This window comes from Micromys minutus, assembly GCF_963924665.1.
Source record: "Micromys minutus genome assembly, chromosome: 32".
NCBI lineage: Eukaryota > Metazoa > Chordata > Mammalia > Rodentia > Muridae > Micromys > Micromys minutus.
In genome coordinates, this window is record NC_137967.1 from 11,489,172 (window position 1) to 11,508,687 (window position 19,516).

The window sequence follows — 19,516 nt, forward strand, 5'->3', positions numbered from 1 at the left end:
TCAAGAGTCAAAGTTTACTGTTTTCTTTTCCATCATTTGGCACATATCCAAGGCACATTAGAAAATTAGAAATCATAAATTACTTTGTAGAAAAATAATCAGCCCCTCCCTTCTATACATTCACAAGTATTTCCAATAATGTGCACAAAACCATTTCCCCTTTACAAAGTCCTTTGAAAATGGACTCGGGATGAACCCATGTCTGCCACTTTAGGATCAGGAACATAAAAAAATAATAGAATCTATAGAAAGTTATAAAAAGGAATCAATGGTAACACATTCTAACTCAAACTCTGACCTGGTTTGTGCTGTAAGTTTTGAATTTGAATCAAAAGACATAAGATGTGCCAAAGCTGCTCTCCAGTAACCATCCGTCAGGTGTGCTGTGTCGGGGAGGCTCTTAACGGAAAGGAGAGCGAGCAGAAATGGATACAGGTGAACGTGCAGTGACCCAGGGGTCTATGTTGCTGGGAAAGTGACGGCCAACTTTCCCCATACATGTGGTGTAGAGCAAGGCAGAACGGTAGGTTCTTTTCACTTGGACGGACAACAAAACAGCATTCGGGCATCTTCCGGTTCAAGTGTTTCCGGGTTCCGTTTCTTCATCCCAACCGGATCCTTCTCTGTCTGGCAGCCACAGTCCCCTAAGACTGACATTGCTTCTCTGACTTCTCCTGGACATGGGCATCCTCCTAGCGTAAGGTTTGCCTACTTACCCACCTCACAGACATTTATCACCTTCCAGCCAAAGGAGCTCAGAACTGATGGTGACCGGGAAACCCAAATGCCGAGGCGGAGGGCTTGTCCACTCCCTCCCGCTCCTGTTCAAGTATGTTAGTTCGCTCTGAAGAGGGAGAGGGTGGTAAATCCAAGGGGCTGTCTCTCAAGCTGGTTATTGAAAAGTATACTTAGTTCTACACTGTTCACGCTCACCACCTTACTGTAGACTCGTGTCTCAGGAGATTTACCAGTCCCTTTCTGCTAAGACTGAGGAGCACTAGCCTCTTGGGTGGTCAGGCGGCCAGTCACTTCTGGGACCTGGAGTATGGCTGCATCGTTGACTGTGTGTCTGCGAACCATCGGCCGGTGTCCTGGAGCAGTCTGTCTTGGCTCAGGCCTCTCTGGGAGCCTCTTGTTTCCTTCCTCAGAGGTCAAGTCAGTCTGCTTTCCTGTGACTCTTTGCTTTCCTGGCTGAAGAAAAGATAAAACTTAGTTCATGGCTCTCCTGTGCTTTAAACCACCAGGATGGCAGCGCCCTGTCCTCCCACAAGGTGTCAGACGATGCATTCAGAATCCCACAGGCACAGCCACCGCTGGAATGTGGTGATGGCACTTGTGGTGCACGGTGGGGCATGCAGAAAGTGCTTTGTGAGTTTCTAAATCTCTCATCATATGTGCTGTTGCTGCTCCAGCAAGGAAACCACACGGTAAGGACATCTATCTGACTGTCACGCAGCAAGGGAAGGGGGCACCTGACTGACGTCCAAGCTGACACATGTCGCATCCAGGAGCAGGATATGAGCAAGGCTATGGAAAGCTAAATATGGAATCGAATTTTATCATGCTAGCTGGGCATGGCAGTTCATACCTATGGCCCTGGGGAAACTGAGGCAGGGAGAGTACCATGAGAATAGTCTACATTACAGTATGAATGAAATGTTGGCATGCGTTTCTGAGAACCCTCACTTCGAAGTGAAATAGGGCGGATATCGGGCCTTTTCTAATTCATTCAGTAGGAAGCTGGGTACATGAAGAAGTGTGTGTGTGTGTGTGTGTGTGTGTGTGTGTGTGGTACAACATGTCATCTACACTGTCCTTATTTCAAATATTAAAAAGCAATAAACTCTGGCCCAGTCTTCTTTCTGTAAACACCGAATTGCAGCTTCCTATGTCTCCCAGACTTTTTCAGCTCAGACCTGTAATTTTATCCATTTTGAAGACAGGATCTCCCTATGTAGCCCGATCTGGCCTTTGAATTCACAGAGATCCAGTCACCCTACCCCTCCCCCAGGTGCTAGGATTAAAGGCATGCACCACCAGGCTTGTCCAGAGCTGTAATTATAAATACTCCTAGTCCACAGTCTTGTCTGCTCCACTGCACAGCTTAAGCCTTAACTGTTGCTAAGTCTTTCAACAAGGGAGATACTAAGATGAAGGTGACTGTTAAGAAATGTCCTTTGTCAATTGTTTTTTTTTTTTTAAGCTAGGTCATGAGCCCCTACTATGCGATCACTCACCTCCTGGAGACTTCCGGTAAGATTAGGCACACTTCTATCCCTTCCCATAGTCTCCCTTGAAGTTCTCTCCCTGAGATGCAAGACAAACAATTGGAAACAAAGTGAAATATCTGGGAAGTGACGTAAAGCCCACTGGCCACAAGATGGCAGCATTTCACGAGCAGTTAAAGCCACACCTATACCAGGATCCCCCAGAAGTCAACCCCAGGGTCCGCCCACCAAAGTCAAATTGAACTAGATACTCACTGGAACCGCCCCCCTGGATTAACGAGGCAAAACTGTCTCTTGAAAGGTTCCTCTGGCAGGTCGTACATTTTGGGGTTCCCTGTAAATAAAACAGTAAAACACCTAAAACTTCATAAATAAAGGTGGCTTTGCAACACACACACACACACACACACACACACACACACACACACACACAGGCACACAAGTTCCCTAATTTCCTAGCATACAGAACTTTAGAAAGCCAAGCGCTAAATTTGCTTTTATAACCCACTAGATGGCTATTCCTTGATTCCTTGCTAGGCAAACCCTGGTGAGACAGAGTCTATATGGATGCTTCTCCGCCGTAGCCAGTTCCGGCAAGGCTGCCACCCTGGGACTTACTAGGAATACCAGTGGATTATCTGCCTGTTGCAACTCATTCATACTCAATCTGAAAAGCTCATAAAACAGAATCCCTTTTAAATAACCTTTTAAAGAAGAAAGTGCTCGTGCCAAGCAGCGTTGGGCAGGTATCTAGTCACTATCAACCTTGGTGCTCCTGCAAACTGAAGACATGAAGGGCCGGAGAGCTCGGTGGCTAAGGCACTGTACTTCTTAGATAGGACACAGCTTTGGATCACAGGACCCAAAACCACCTACACCTCTGGTTCCACAAGCATGAGCACCTTCAGTCACGTACACACACAGACATGCACACGCATACATAACTAGAAAGAAATATCTTAAGAGAGCAGGAGTGTGGCTCAGCGGTAGGCGCTTGCCTAGCACAGGCTAAGGAAATCCTTAGACTCTAAAGTCTAAGTGGCTCAGGCCTAGAGGAAGCTGCCATTTACCCTACATATCCTGAAATTGTATAGAACACCCAGATTTAAGGCATAAGGCAAGAGAGATTCCAGACCGTTGCTCTCGGGTTGTGAGGGGAAGCCGGGATGGTTGAGCTGACAGTGAGTATTTGGTCCTCCTGCAGGAGACATCATTACAGCCAACCAGAAAAGCAGCTCAAAAACAGCTCCGCACCTGACACATCTCCCTTGTGAGACACATCTCCCAGGTGACACATCGATCTGGCGTGGTTTCTGGGGTCTCAGCATCCCTTGCTGTCATGACGATAATTACATGTTTCATTTATGACTCAATGAAAACAGGGCTGGGGACACGGCTCGGCAGTGTTACACCTATTTACCATGTGTGAAGCCACAGGTTCATGCTCAACACCACAGAAACCCCAAAACTTAAAAAAAAAAAAACCCTGAAGGGCTGGGGACATGGCTTAGCTGCTAAACAGCTTTCCATCGAAGTACGGAGATTCGCGTCCCAGCCTGAGGGTTAGCAAAACTCAGGGGTTCAAGCACTGGCTGCTTTTCCAGGGGACCTTGGTTTGGCTCCCAGCACCATTGTACAACTCCAGTTTCAGGGCATCTGAGACTATGTTCTAATCTCCAAGGGCACCAAACACACACGGTGCTCAGCCATTCACGCAAGGTCGGGTGTGTGGGTGCGTGCTTGTAATCTTAGCACTGTGAAAGCAGACACACCACCGCCTTGCCTGTCCTCACCAGCCAGGCTAGCCTCCTCTAGGCCGCTCCAACCCAACTCCAAACTCTCTAACTACAAATTGGGCGGCTCCTGAGGAAAGGTTGACCTCTCACTTACACACACACACACACATACACACACACACTCACACACACCCCAAAAACACCACCTACCCGTGAATTCCCAAATGGATGCAGGTTGAGAATTCAGAAGCACTTACATTTTTTCCTGATCTCAACGGTCACATAATCCTCGTGGTCTGCCTCCTCGACGCTGTCTAGAGACGCAACACAGCTCGGCACTACCTGCAGCAGCTCCATTATTTTCGAATTCTACAGTTTAAAAGGGAAAGTGTCACTAAGTTAAGGGAAGGTGTCGCTAAGGTGCTTCAATGTTTCATTCGGGTTCCCGCCTAAATGTCAAGATTTGTGTGATGGAAACCCCTCCCTGAATACCTACGCAACAATAAAACAACAATAAAGATGTAATCAGGGCTCATGACTTGGCAACCTAACAGCACTTGAGGCTGGGAACTAGCCTACGTTCGGGAGTTCAATCCTGGGCAACAGGGAAACTGTTTCGGAAAAAGAATTCAGACGCTCTGACCTGTACTAGGAACCCTAGCTTGCACATTCAACTGCTGCCCACACCGGGGTTAGCACAGTAGAAACCGTTACTATATGGTTGTCAGAACGCTGTTCAGGAGCCTCCCGATCCGCAGTAGAACATACTCGGCATCAATCACCCGTCTTTGAGAAAGTACCAAATGGAACACTAAGCCGTATCTGTTAAGTTATCACCAACCTTCACAGACACCTCAACCCATTCAAGGGACACCTAAAATTCACTGTCACCTTGTCACCCAACATACTCTCTTTAGCAAAAGTATATACTCTCTAGATTGAGACAATGTTTTAAAGTTTTACTTTCTGAGGTACTAGGGATGGTGGTACCCAGGACCTTGCACATGATGGGGAGTGGCTCTACAATGAACTCCACTCCAGCCCTTCATTGATTCTAGGCAGGGGCTCTACCGCTGAGCCACGCCCCCAGCCCCACGGAGCCACACCCCCAGCCTCTCACTGGAGGATTCTAGGCAGGGGCTCTACCGCTGAGCCACGCCCCCAGCCCCACGGAGCCACACCCCCAGCCTCTCACTGGAGGATTCTAGGCAGGGGCTCTACCGCTGAGCCACGCCCCCAGCCCCACGGAGCCACACCCCCAGCCTCTCACTGGAGGATTCTAGGCAGGGGCTCTACCACTGAGCCACACCCCCAGCCCCTCACTGGAGGATTCTAGGCAGGGGCTCTACCACTGAGCCACACCCCCAGCCTCTCACTGGAGGATTCTAGGCAGGGGCTCTACCACTGAGCCACGCCCCCAGCCCCTCACTGGAGGATTCTAGGCAGGGGCTCTACCACTGAGCCATGCCTTTGCCCTTAAAATTAAATAGATGTATAGTTAGGTTGGCTTTATAGTGACTTCAACATCTCTATTGGGTTGTTTGGAGTTTAAAGCCAAGATTCACCATGAAGACAGGAACAGAGGGAAGCGACGTTCTTTCCCCACGATCGCCGTGCTGCACTGGCGATAGTAAGCTGGGGACCTCAATTCTCTCAGAATCTGAGGGCTTTAAATCCACAACTAAAACTCTCCCTCATGCTACCGGGCTGGCAAACCCAGAGCCATGTCTAACCTGCCGCTTCTCAGATGTGACAGCATCTGTGTGCACCACGCCTAGGCGTCTGATAGTAGCCCTTCCCGTTCCCTTAGGCCTCTGAAGCGACCCCGGGAAGAAAGAGCACTGGAGTGTTAAGCACGCCCAGCCAGGCGACTGTTCGTGGGCGTCTGGTATGTTCACTTATCTCGGCACGGGAGCGCCTAAGACCTGGCTGTTGTGATCTCGCTTCAGGTTTGAACACAAGGTGTGCTTCAGGGAGCGTGGGGCTGCCTCGGCCATCGGACGCTCTCTCTCACCTGCTCTGCGAGGTCCACCGCTGTGTACTGCCTCTTGTTCAGGATGTCAACAGATGCTCCGTAAAACAGAAGCAGCTCCACCACCAAGACATGCCGTCCCATCACAGCCTCGTGCAGGGCCGTGTTGCCCTTGCTGTTGCATACATTGATGGAGGCCCCGTGCTAGGGAAGAGAAGGGACGGGACAACCCGTGGGACGGTTCGCTGTCAAAGGACTTTTAAAAAATCCACTCAACGGCAGAGGTACACGCATCACGCCACACGTACGGAACAGAAAACAAAGTCTTGGGAGTTGGTCTCTCCTTCTGGCTGTTTTTGAGGCAGGGTCTCTCTTACTTTTGCGCTAATGAATGTGAGGACTTTTTTTTTTTTTTTTTTTTTTTTTTTTGCCAATTCTCCATCTTCCCATCCTGAGGTTGGAGTACTGGGGTTAAGGGCAAGAATCACAGGGCGTCCACATTTTCAAGGAGGTTTATTTTTATTTTATGTGTCTGGATGTTTTACCAGCATGCATATATGGACATAGTGTGTATGCCAGAAAAAGGGTGCCAGATAGTGTGGAGCACGGGTGGTTGGAAGCCACTGTGTGGGTACTAGGAGTTGAACTTAGATCCTCTGAAAGGCTGGCCAATAAGCCGGGCATGGTGGTACACATCTTTAATCCCAGAACTCGGGAGGCAGAGGCAGGTAGATCTCTGGGTTCGAGGTCAGCCTGGTCTACAGTGTGAGTTTCAGAACAGCCAGGGATACACAGAGAAACCCTGTCTTGAAAAATAAGACAAAAAGAAAGGAAGAAAAAAGAAAAGGGAAAAAAAGAAAAAAAATAGCCAGTAATCTTAACACCACTGGTCTTACTGGCTCCACACATGGCATTATGATGAGACTCTGTCTCAAAAAAAAAAAAAAAAAAAAAAAAAAAAAAAAAAAAAAAAAAAAATCTGTGATGGTGTTGTTATATAGCTCAGGCTGGCCTCATACTCAACTTCCTGGGTGTGTGGTTCAGTATACAATTCTTGGAACTTCTTTTGAAAAATCAAGTTAATTTTTTTTCCTTTTTTTTTTTTTTTTTTTTTTTTTTTTGGTCTTTTCCTCCAATTTTTAGGTTTGTGTAGGTGCCTTCCTTCTTTGTGCATGACTACTTAACAAACCTCCACCAATAACAACCAACAGCCCACCCTGCCTCTCAGGGCCCTAGCCTTTAATATACCCTCTGAAAAGTCCTGAGAATTCTAAAATGCCCACAATTGCAGAAACTACCTGCAGCTGACAAAATCACGCTCCTGCTAGAGCTCGAGGCAAATCATAGTCAGCGGCTGTGGACAGTCTGAAGCAGCCCCACATCCCATAAATCAGAAACATTTTCTTATAACAGTTCTATGTTGTTGTTGTTGTTTTAAAGAACCCCCAAATTTCTAAATCTCTCACTACATTTCCCCTTTTCTGTTTTAAGCCATTAATTATGCTGGGTATAGAGGGAAATCATAAACAGACATTCTCACTGAAATAAATGCTCTTTGGATCAGTGGCCAAGGTTTTCAAGAGACCTCCCCTGCTCAATTCTAGTCTTTATCAATTCTGATGGCCTCCACAGCTTTTCATTTCCTGTGGGGACAGATACAAATCCACATCCCCAAAGCAAAACTTCCCCAGGCTTCCACGATGGTGTTAACACTTCTGTACAGTAGGACAGGATGATTGAATTTCAGTTTTTCTATTTCTCGATCTCTCTTTTGCTGAGTGTTGAGGGTCTTTCTGCCTGCTTAGTGTTTCCTGGCTGATTAGAGGTGATCAGGTGATCGATCGGCTTACACTTTTTGCTACGGGGCTTCAAGCCAGGCCCCAAGGCAAGTTTCCCAGTGGCAAGAGATGTCCTTGGATAGCTCTCTTGGACCTACACTCACTGGTTTAATAGTAGTCCTTGTCACTTTGCCTGCACGCCATTGGTGTAGAAGCTTAGGCCTCCATTTTGGTTTATAAAAAACACTGACCTTCCATTATCAACCAACAAAATCCTCTACAACTCCCAGGGACTAAAACACCATCCATTTAGCACACATGGAGAGACCCATGGCTCCAGGTGTATATGCAGCAGAGGATAGCACTGTTTGGCATCAATGGGAGGAGAGGCCTTTGGTCCAGTGAAGGCACGTTTTCCCAATGTAGGGAAATACCAAGGCACTGGGGTGGAAAGGGTGATTAGAGGATGGAGTGAACCTTCATTGAGACAAGGGGGGAGGAGGAGAATAGGAGGGGGAGAAGGGGATACAGAGAGTATCTAATTAAAAAAAAACACTGACCTTAGAGATGCCTTGTTCACAATTTTATTACTAATGACCACTTTCTCACAATTAAAGCACCAAGTATTTTGAGAGCTGAGACCCTTAGTGGCTTTGGTCACAGTCTCTTTGCAAATCTGCCCTGTACTTATAGCTTGTTCTATACTATTAGCATCGAACACATGAGAACCAGTATTTATCCCTTATCCACTTGTCCAGAGGCACTGCCTATGCCTTTAATTAGTTACTAGTACTCTTAGTTACATTTTTTACATTCTGTATTGGAACTGTCAACCGCCAAGGACTCTATCAACACCCAAATTCCAAAACTCTTACTGCATGGCTCTGTGGTTCAGAGTGCAAACCACTTTTGATGAAGGACCTGGATGCAATAACCAGCCCCCACATTAGACAGTTCACAATAGCCTGTTAACCTCAGTTCCAGGGGATCTGGTGCCCTCTTCTGGTCGCTGCAGGCACTGCACGTACATGTTATACAAACACGCAGGCAAAACACACATACACAAAAATAAGTCTTTAAAGACTATACACACGAACAATGTTTAAAGGGAGAAAAGGGGGGCCTGGTGTGTCAGGGAGGGCTCTTACCTGGAGCAACAGTACAGCGACTTCATGGTGGCCGGCAGAGCAGGCACAGATGAGGGGCGTGTTTCCGCTGAGGTCCTGTTTATTAGGTTTTGCATTGGAATCTAAGAGACATTTTGCCACCTAGTCCAGAGAAGAAAAAAACTCAATCTTAATTATAACTTAGGGAAAGAAATCTTTCCTCTCAGGTGACCTGGGTCCTCTGGATCAAGGGGATGAGTAACGGGGGGGCACTCTCATCCGTGGGGGCCTATGTACCCACAATGCACCAGGCACTAGGGACTCCATCTTTATGGCTACCTAAGGAGAGCTGTAGCCATTGCTCCCAATGCATGGTGGGAAGCGATCTGTTGGACATCTAAGAGAGATGCAGACCAGAAACGTGTCCCTGCCTTTAAAACCCCACAGTGGAATTTCAAAGGGCACAGGAGGTCACAAACACACAGACAGCTTCCTAAAGGAAGACACTGCTTTAGGCAGTGGCTCAAAGCCAGCCAGATGTGAGGTCACACACCTGTAATCCCGCACTCATGAGGCTGAGGCAGGAGGATCGGAAGTTTGAGACCAGGCTGAGTTACAAAGGTCAGTAATTGCAAAATTCTGTCTTGAGCCGCTATGTAAGCCCTTGAATGTGCTTTATAAAATGCTAAGCTGTTCTGCATAGATCTAAAGGTAGTCTAGAGGCCAGCACCTTGGCAGAGGAGACATGTTGTTGCTGGCGTCAGAAGCACGGTGACAGCTTTATACTACCCAGTCGGAATGGCGGGGGGGGGGGGGGGGGGAGCACTGGTACCAGCCCCTGGTCAGGGGTTCTATCTCAGGAAGGACAGATTTGCTCTGTCCTCTGGGTCTCCCCCAACACTGCCCCAGCGAACTGTCACCAAGTGAGGGTCTTGCCAAAGCCAAGCAGCCATTTTCCTGCTCAGGAGATGGGGTCCACACCTGGAAGTGGCCCTGTTGGCAGGCCAGGTGGAGGGGGACGGCTTGGCTTGTGTTTCTGACACCCGAGTAGGCACCATGTTTCAGCAGGAGGGCGACGAGGTCTGTCCGTCCATGCATGGCGGCCATGTGCAGAGGGGAGAAGCCGTCCTGGTTGGTCACATTCACACCAAGCCCACTGGCAGGAATCCTTGCCAGTTTCTAGAAAAGGCAGAGGGGGTAAGTAGATGGCATTAGTACTTAAGAGGCTAGGCTGGGGGGTGGCGATTCAAATCGCCTCCCTGCCCCCCTCCCCAGATCACAGAGGGACCTGGACTCAACATGGCCCAGGAGTGACATCCCTTCTTCGGAAGGAGATGGGATGCCCAAAGAATGACTTCTGTGCCTCAACAGAGTAAGACCTCCACAAGAACGCCTTTTCATGTCAGGAAGAAGCTTCAAAGACAGGAAACGTAGAAAGGGTACCCCACAAAATGCAGTGGAGACAACCACGTCTGTTTGATGAATAAGACTGGACAGAGCACGCAGTGCGCAGGTGCAACCCTCACCCGGTGGAACAGAAAGCGGCTCACTGTAGGGCTTGATAACCTGGCCAGCTGCCAAGGAAACCCACACCAGCATCAGGAGTGACAGAGCCCAAAGCTCGGGAGACAGATCACGGGTGTCCAGGGATAAGGGGAAGTGTGGGCATTCGTGAGCAGCAGATGTATACACACGCTTCATGACAGTGCTTGGTAGGACACTATGTACAAAGCTGTCAGGGCAGGCAGCACACGCTGTACTCCTTGTCCTGGGTAAAGCAGGAGGGTCAGGACTCTAAGGTCATCCTCAACTACAAAGGGGGTCCGAAGCCAGCCTTCGAATAAACAACCGGGGCCGCCTATGTGTTTCCCAAACAGCCATTAACATATTAACCTCCCACTTGACCTTCATTTCTAATCCCGAAACTGCCTTCTTTTCCTTAGCGGTTTTAAAGACATGTTGAGAGGGCAGAGATCATCGAGAAGAAAAACAATAAAATGAATAAAAAGGGGGCTGGAGAGATGGCTCGGTGGTTAAGAGCAACGGCTGCTCTTCCAGAGGCCCTGAGTTCAATTCCCAGCACCCACATGGCAGTTGTAGGGCATCTGAGGCCCTCTTCTGGGCTCCATGAGGTACATTTATACCCATGCAGGCAAAACACCCACATGCATGAAATAAACCCTGGCATGGTGGTGCATGATTTTAATCCCAGCACTCATGAGGTCCAGAGGCAGGCATATCTTTGTGAGTTCGAGACCAGCCACCCTGATCTATACCTGAACTACATAAATGTCTTCCAGTCAGGGCTACGTAGTGAGATTCTGTATCAAAAATGAATGAATACATACATATATACATACATACATACATACATACATGCATGCATACATACATACACACATGCATACATACATATATACATACATACATGAATACATACATGCATATATACATACATACATACATAAATGGTGGGTTCAAAAGGACTGAAGAAGGGATGTCGTCAACCCTCACCTGACTAGTCAGTTCCTCTGGGATGCCTGTGTCAATTATGAATTACCTAAAGCAAAGGACTTCCTGGCCAGGAAAAAAAGAACATGCCTCCCACCCCACCCCACAGATCCAAGCAGAGCCTAACCTTCTGAACTGGAGCACATTTGGGGCACTGGCATAAGGGGTGACAGAATTCAAGATCCACCGAGCTGATGTCGTCACCCACGTCATCTAGGTCATCCTCTGTCCACTCCAAGAGGTATCGCACCTGGGGGGGGGCAATGAGGAGAAACGGGAACTTGATTATTCTGACACCTTCACCAGCAGTGTGCACACACACACACACACACACACACACACACACGTACGCATGCACGCACGCACGCACACTTCCTCCTGGACCACTGCAGGTTGAGAACATTTGTTCCTCAACAATAAATCTACACTAACCTGTGGTTCTAAGTCCCCTCTGGGTAGCATAGGAGGATTAATCTATTGTTTTCCAGCATACGAGTCTTTGCCCCATCTTAAAAGGGGCAGACTGAAGCTGCTTGGGGGGCAGGCTTTTAGACCCCGGCCCTGAGTACGCACCCCTATACACCTAACCGGGCGTGATGGGTTCTATATGCTAGACACAAGGAGTGACACTATTAGAAGGTGTAGCCCCGTGGGTGTGGGCTTAAGGTCCTCATCTTAGTGGCCTGAAAGCCAGTCTCCTAGCAGCCTTCAGATGAAGAAGTAGAGCTCTCAGCTCCTCCTGCACCATGCCTGCCCGAATGCTGCCGTGTTCCCACCTTGATGATAATGGGCTGAACCTCTGAATCTGTAAGTCAGCCCCAGTTAAATGTTGTCCTTTATAAGACTTGCCTTGGTCATGGTGTCTGTTCGCAGCAGTAAACCCTAAGACACCAGGTCAACCCCAGATCCTTCCTTGTCGTCCAGCAGAAACCTTGTGGATGAGCCCTCAATGCTGTGTTCCAGAACACACCAGAATCCCTGACCCCACACCACAGTCCTGCGAGTACCAGCGCGCAGGGCCAAAGCCAAGAAGCCCCCAGACAGGGTATGTGTGGGTTTCAGCATCCGCTAGTTACCACGTCCTGAAACTTGAGAAGACAATGTGTGTGCTGGCCCAAGCCTGCAATCCCACCCCTCAGGAGGACTGCAAGTTCAAGGATAGCCTGACTGCATAGTTAAGACCCTGTCCCCTACAAAGAAAACCACCAGTAAGAGTTCATTCAAGAAAGAAAGCAGCCACAGGCAAGCATTTCCAGCTTCGTTGCAGGTCTTCAGGGGTCAGCTAATGTCTGTAAGGAGGGCAGAGCTTATGGAGACCCCATCAATACCAAGCCTCCCATCCCCCATGGCCCTCCCAGATCCTATATTGGGGTAGCAACTACAAAATCAGCCAGGTTGAATCTCAATTGACAAGCGGCCTGAAAGAGGCCTTGTGCCTGCTCAAGGTCAGTCTGGATGGTGACTTGGGGTCACTGTTTACCCCTTCCATAAGTGGCCTGCACCCCATCTCAGCAGGAGGCAGAGCAGATGTGTCATGACCTGGGCTAGCCTTTGCTTGCTATACAGACTATCAGGACCCCACAGAGGCTTTTAAATACCTAAGGGCCACTAACATGCTGGGGTTTCCAGATGGTCTCATGAGAGGACCAGTCCAACAGCAGCTAGGTGCAGACTCTCATGTCCTCCAGGGAGCTGGGTGTCATTCTGATGGACTGACATCAGCCTCTGAGAAAGGCTGACACAAGGCAACTGTGTACATTTCTTCTGTCCCAAAGGCTATGAGACCCAGATGTTCCTGTTTACCGCCTCTGCAATGGTGTGGATATGAAATGTCCCATGCAGGCTCCGGCTTGGGTGTCTACACCCCAGCTAATAGTGCTGCTTCATGAAATTCCCGAAACTACTGGAGGTGGGGTCTAGCTGGAGGGAGCAGGTAGCCTAGGGGGTCTCCAACACTCGGCTCCCTCTCGCTCTGCCTCTTTAAAAACTGTTATTGCATGTGAGCTTTTGTGTGTGTGCATGCATGACTGGGGTCTGGGGGGGAGGGTCATACACATGACAAGTGTGTAGGTGGGAGCAAAATACAACTTTGTGATGGGTTTCAGAGATTGACACAGGCACGTCACCAGACTTGTGCAGCAAGCCCCGCTACTCATTAAGCCTTCTCGCAGGCCCTTTCTAGGCTTTTTCTAGGTGAAGAGATTTATCTCCCACACAGATGTCTCAAGCACAGTGGTATTCTGCCCCACTACGTGGGACCCAACAACTACGGTCAGGTCCCCCTGAAACCTTAGGCTGATACAATTCTGTTCTCTCTAGCTGTCCTGTCACCATGACAACAGAAGGAACAGACAAGGCCCTCTTGGTCATCGGTGAAAAGCACTCTTTTTTTTGAAAGATTTACTTATATTGTGTGTGTATGTGTGTGCATGTGTGTGTGTGCGTGCCTCGTGTGTGTATGCACATCTCAGGCATGCCTGCTGCCCACAGAGGCCAGATAATATTAGAGTGCCCTGGAGTTGGGGTAGGTCACAGTTGTAAGTCCCCTGCTATGGGTACTGGGAACAAAATCCAGGTCCTCTTCAAGAGCAATGAATGCTGTTAACCCATCCCTCTGGCCACAAAAAGCTCACTTCCTAGTATTTTGTTTTGTTTTGTTTTGAGAAAGTGTTCACCCTGGCTGTCCTGGAACTCACTCTATGGACCAGACTGGCCTCAAACTCAGAGATATGTCACCCTCAGAAGATGACTCATTTGGAGCTCCAGGTTTGCTAAGGACATGCAGCTTCCAGGGAGCAAAGAGAAACTGCCACGGGCGCCCCTGGGAGGACTGCCTCTATGGAATGTTGGTGTGAGTCCCATCCCGCTTGTGACATCCAGGTCCTCAAGCCTGCTGGCCCTGGAAGGAGTCTGATGTCCAGAAACTGCAGCCGAGTTTCACGCAACCCTGGCTATGTTTGGCTCCGCGCTCCTCTTTCCCAAACCCTGGTCTGGATTCTTGCCAGCACTGACTCCCGGAATGGCGAAGTCCGGAAGGCTAGGGGCGGGGAGGGGCGGAGCCATGCATGCTATGCACCGCCTCCCTGGGAAAGCCTAGCGCCACCATGAAAAAGCACGTACAGAAAGCCGCCACCTTTGAGCCACCAAAGAGGCTAGAGACTCAAACAGAGGGGATGAGACAAGATTGCGGCCATTTCAAACTAAGAGCTCTGAAAGATGCACTTTCTTGGGATTTTAATCTCAAAATGTCCCACTCGGGCTCCTGTTTTGATAGTCATTCCTATCATACCCCGAAGGCTGTGGAGCAGCCTTTAGGAGTCTAGGCCTGCACTAGGGCAGACCTTTGGAGATCACACCCACCCCTGGTTGCCTCTGGTTCCCCCTTTCCGTCCTGGTCCATCCCATGTGTGAAGAGCAGCTGCCTCGTGATCCCACCACCAGGCCCCATCCCTGCAATGGCAGACTGTGAAGAAACCCTCTTTCTCTTCAGTTCCGGATGCCAGGCACTCCGTCACAGGGATGAGAAAGACAGTCTCCGGAAAGACTCACCATTTCTAGGTCGCCGTCAGCAACCGCCCTTAGAAGCTTTTCTACCTTAATGGAAGGGAAAAAAAAATCGAGTCAGGGAACGGGTTTTAACAATAAAACAACAGCAGAAACAAGACGTCCCAGAGCCTTGGCAACATTCTGATTGGGGGCTCACTCAGTGCCTTACAGACAGTCATATCCCCAAAAGTGTTCATCTAGAACATTCTGTAAGCTGCATGGAACCATCCCCCACTTAACGCAGACTGGAGCTGCTGGTTACACAGGAACCGAACAGTGACCTTAACACAGGAAGGCTTTCTTCTGTTTGCTTGGTGGCACTGGGAGGGGAACCCAGGGCTTGAAGCATCTAGGTGAGTGCTCTCCCTGGAAGAAACCCCCTGTTCTCTCCTTACTCTGCATTTAAAAATAGAGTCACCCTGATGTTCAGGTTAAGCCTTGAACTCACACTACAGCCCAAGCAAACCAAGCCAAGGTGGGCTTCCTGCCTCACTCTCCTGAGGAGCCAAGAGGTGTCTGTCACCAGAGCCAGGTGGGGATCACTTCTGAAGAAGCCAGCCACCCTGATTCTTGTGCGCTGAGCTCTCACAGTTTGAGAGGTGAGGAGTGTGGGAGTGGGCACCTCTTCCCAAGAGCAAGAGCAGGCCTCTGAGGCACTGGGTGCCCTGTTAGGGCACACAGTGACTTTTCTTTCTGTGACTCTGCACAGAGCTCGCTGGATGCCCGCACCAGGAGAACACTCTGGTGGTTGGTGGTAGGGTACAGGGGCTGAATGACCCCTCTCAGGTAGTCAGTGACTCCAGAGAGCAGCAATGGAACAGTGAGGTAATAATCTGCCTCCGCTGAAGGAGACGGACTGACTGTGCTAATACTGAGCAAGCATTATAAAGGAAAAGAAAAACCAGGTATGGCAGCCCATGCCTTTAATCCTAGCACTTAGGAGGCAGAGGCATGCAGGTCTCTGAGTTCAAGGCCAGCCTGGTCTACATAGTTAGTTTCAGGACAGCCAGGGCTCCTCAGAGGAAACCCTGTCATAGAAAACAAACAAACAAACAAACAAACAAACACCCAAAAATGAAAGAGCCCAAGTCTGGTTTTATAAAATGTGACGCATGTATGTGTCAGACTGTGAGGAATGATGTGCGCAAGGCTATTAACAGAGATGCTCACGGGGTGGGGACAGATGAGCTTTGACAGTCTTGACACTAGAACGCTCGGCTTTATACATGTATATTTTTCTTAGGAAACAGTGTCTGCTTAGTTCTTGTCCTGCCTCAGGTCTGTGTCTCTGTCTCTTTCTGTGTCTCTGTGCCCCCCATCCCTCCCCCCACTCATGCTCACACATCCCAAATACTTCTACGGAGAGCAGAGGAGCCAGAAAAGATGAAGACTACACGACACACAGTTGGGCACATCTCAAAGGCGCTGACCTGCTGTAACTGGTAAGCAGGCTGCAGGCCCACAGTACCGGGACCGGCCTACCCACACCAGGGCCCACCCATCTCCTGGGCTCACCCACACTAGGGCCCAACCATCTCCTGGGCTCACCTCCCTGTAGTCCTTTTTGACCTCTTCTTGCCTGAAGCTCACCGACAGGGAAGAAAAGCTGGAGGTGGAGGAGCCCTGGCTGATGGACTCCACGGAACGTGTAGGGGACGGTGTGGCGACCTGGAGGGGAAGGAGGCACAGGCATCAAAAGGGACGTGGGTGTATGGTCACAGACATGTCAGGCTTGGAGGAGAATGCCAAGCTCCAAGGTCACTCATGGCCGTACAGACTTACAGACTTACCTCAGAAGGCCTTGGCCTCTTGTCAGAGGATAGATGATGACCTTCCATGACAGACAGAATCTAGGGGACAATGGGGACAGGAAAGGCATCCGATGAGATGAGCTATAACACGCTATCCGCATCCCCAGCCCACTCCGCCTGCCTGTCTCCAGGGGAGGTCATGGTCTTAGCTAACTCTGGGGTCTGGACAGACTGTCTGGCAGGTTAAAAGCACTCGCCGCCAAGCTCTGTCACCTGAGTTCGGTCCCCACACATGCACGCACGAGATAGAACGTAAAATGTAAAATTTTTTTTGTTTTTGAAAAGGAGCTAGGATTTTAAAAACAACAGTTGAGAACTTTCCCACTGTTTGAAAAGTGCCATTTATTTTTGCCAGACGTTGGTTTGCTTCACAGTGGTGACGCCGGGCTTATGAAGGAACTGTCTGCTAATTGTCCCCGGGGACCATTCCTTCTTCTGTAATGACAAAGAATCTTCTGAATGGACACCTTGAGGCCTAGAAAATTCTCAGACTGACCACCTTGTGCAGATAACCTTAGCACTGGCTGAGGGAATCCTTTTTATGATTACCATGATGACCACTAAAGCCTGGTGCTCTGGTTCTGTCTCTGCATTTACTTGCCGTGCTTACTTGAAGTTTAACAACAGCAAGACTCTCCAGGGGCCGGAGAGATGGCTCATGGGTTAAGAACGCATGCTGCTCTTCCAGAGGACCTGAGTTCAGTTCCTAGCACCCAGGTTGGGTAATTCACAACCATCTGTAATTCCAGCTCTAGGGATTTTCAGCGCCCTCTTCTGGACTCCAGGGGTACTGCACTCACCCGCACAGACAAGCATGCGTACACAGAATTTAAATTAAAATAAATAGGGGTGGAGAAGGCTCAGTAGTTAAGAACACTGCTCTTCCAGCGGGCCTGAAGAACATGCCGAAGGCTCAAAACTGCCTGTAATTCTAGTCCTAGGGGTTCTGATGCATTTATCTGTGCCCCAAGAACATTAGACACAACAGACTCACATGCACTTAAAAATCAATTAATTTTTCAAAGAAGTATCTTTCATTTAAAATAAATAAAAATTTAAAATAATAAAACAAATCCTTTTTAGAAAGGAAGAAAGAAAGAAAGAAAGAAAGAAAGAAAGAAAGAAAGAAAAATAAATAAATAAAGAAAGAAAGAAAGAAAGAAAGCCTCATGTCCTGCAAACCTTCCATCCCCTTGGGCAGATGGAAAAATCCAGAACTTCCTCCTCTTCCTCAAGAGGCCAAGTCTAGAGACATGGTAGTGCCAGGCCTATAGTCCCAACAGTCAGAAGACCGAGGCAGGCTGTGAGTTCAAGGCTAGCCTGGGCAGAATACTGAGACTCACTCTCTAATCTACCTAATTCATCCATTCAGTTTCGGGGCTAACTGAAATAAAGTTTCTAGAGGCAGAGATGAGGAAAGAGAACAGTGCTTGTCTCTGCCGTGCTTCTGTTCCCGTCTGCTTTCTCTGCTCCTCACAGACAAAGCCACTACCCATTGTCACACAGGCCATTGGCTGCTAGAGGCCTAGCGCTCAGGGGCCAGAGCCAATTCTGCTGGGAGCTGTTCATAACAACCACCCTGAGAAAAAAAAAAATGGCTAACAAAACTCGAAACTGTATCAAAAAGAAGAGCCCATTGATGGCATCCCAAATACAACAGAGGGATGGAGGCCAAGCTCTGTCCTGAGGTGCTGACGTCCATTTTCTCAGGGAGGCCAGTCGGTGAGCAGTTTTTTTGGTTTGTTTGTTCTTTTAAAGAGTCACGTGGCTGTCCAAAGGTGGAAAGAGCTACCTTCGAGTTCAATGCACAGTTGAGAGGTGTCTCTTTCAGCCTGTTCTGGACTGCCGTGGGGGCTCCGTTCTGCAGCAACGTCTCTATGATGCCCTCGTAACCCCAGCGGGCGGCAATGTGCAGGGCTGTGTCTCCTTTCTCGTTACCAATATCCAGCCTGCAGGCCTGGACATCATAGTAGACCAGGGCCTTCACGCACTGCAGAGACACAGCAAAAGTCACGGTTCTCCAACAGGAAAGCCAAGGCAAAAATGGGAACCACAGGGTTCCTAGATGCTGGGATAAAACGTAATACACAGGGTTTAAGAGCCAGATGTAGTGTGGATGAGTAAAACCGATTTAACTTTGGGGTACCATCACAGGCAATAAGGTGTTACATTTCTCAATATATAGCATCCATTAATACACTGAATATGGAATTGTTTTCAATTACAGGTAAACACACTTGCTGCACAAGCCTGGGGGGGGGGTCCATCCCAGAACCCCTGTAAAGGTGTGTGCTGGTTAGTTTTTGTCTGTAGATTTCTGGGAAGAGGGAACCTCAATTGTCACAATGCCTCCATCACACGCCTTAGGCAAGTGTGCAGGATTCTCTCCATTAGTGACTGATGAGGTAAAACCCAGGCCATCAGGGAGGGGCCATCCCTGAGCTGATGGTCTTGAGTTACGTAAGAAAGCAGGCGGAGCAAGCCTGGGAACCAAGCCAGTGAGCAGCATTCCTCTGTGACCTTCGCTTCATCCCAACACGCACACACAGGATAAAAAGTAAACAAACAAACAAACAAAAACCTTAAAATCACATACCAATGCTTCAGTCATTATAACACAGAACACAACACTGGCCTAGTGAGAGGCGCGAAAAGCAGCAGCGCTTGGGGGCGGCAGGAGCCACTTACATCCTCCTGCCCGTAGGTGCAGGCCAGGTGCAGCGGGGTGTTGCCATTGTTGTCCTGCACCTCAGTGCTGGCCTTGTAGTGCAGCAGCAGCAACTGGCGTAGGAGAGAGAAGACAGCAGCTGAGCCCCAGAAAGAGCACA

The 19,516-nt window shown here is 49.0% G+C and overlaps 1 protein-coding gene across 3 annotated transcripts in view; it reads right to left on the reverse strand.

The window, feature by feature from the left end:
- Positions 1-19,516, reverse strand: part of ANKRD27 (ankyrin repeat domain 27) — a 48,860-nt gene continuing 29,344 nt past the window's right edge. For all 3 annotated transcript variants that reach the window (XM_080908351.1, XM_080908352.1, XM_080908350.1), the window contains exons 17-29: positions 19,377-19,469; positions 18,481-18,678; positions 16,668-16,727; positions 16,426-16,545; positions 14,881-14,925; positions 11,459-11,581; positions 9,802-9,999; positions 8,863-8,982; positions 5,979-6,140; positions 4,222-4,333; positions 2,484-2,562; positions 2,238-2,307; positions 1-1,191 (exon numbers count right to left, since the gene is read on the reverse strand). In XM_080908351.1, the coding sequence (XP_080764477.1) occupies positions 982-1,191; positions 2,238-2,307; positions 2,484-2,562; positions 4,222-4,333; positions 5,979-6,140; positions 8,863-8,982; positions 9,802-9,999; positions 11,459-11,581; positions 14,881-14,925; positions 16,426-16,545; positions 16,668-16,727; positions 18,481-18,678; positions 19,377-19,469 (1,590 nt within the window). In that variant the 3' untranslated portion in view covers positions 1-981. The remainder of the gene's footprint in view (positions 1,192-2,237; positions 2,308-2,483; positions 2,563-4,221; positions 4,334-5,978; positions 6,141-8,862; positions 8,983-9,801; positions 10,000-11,458; positions 11,582-14,880; positions 14,926-16,425; positions 16,546-16,667; positions 16,728-18,480; positions 18,679-19,376; positions 19,470-19,516) is intronic.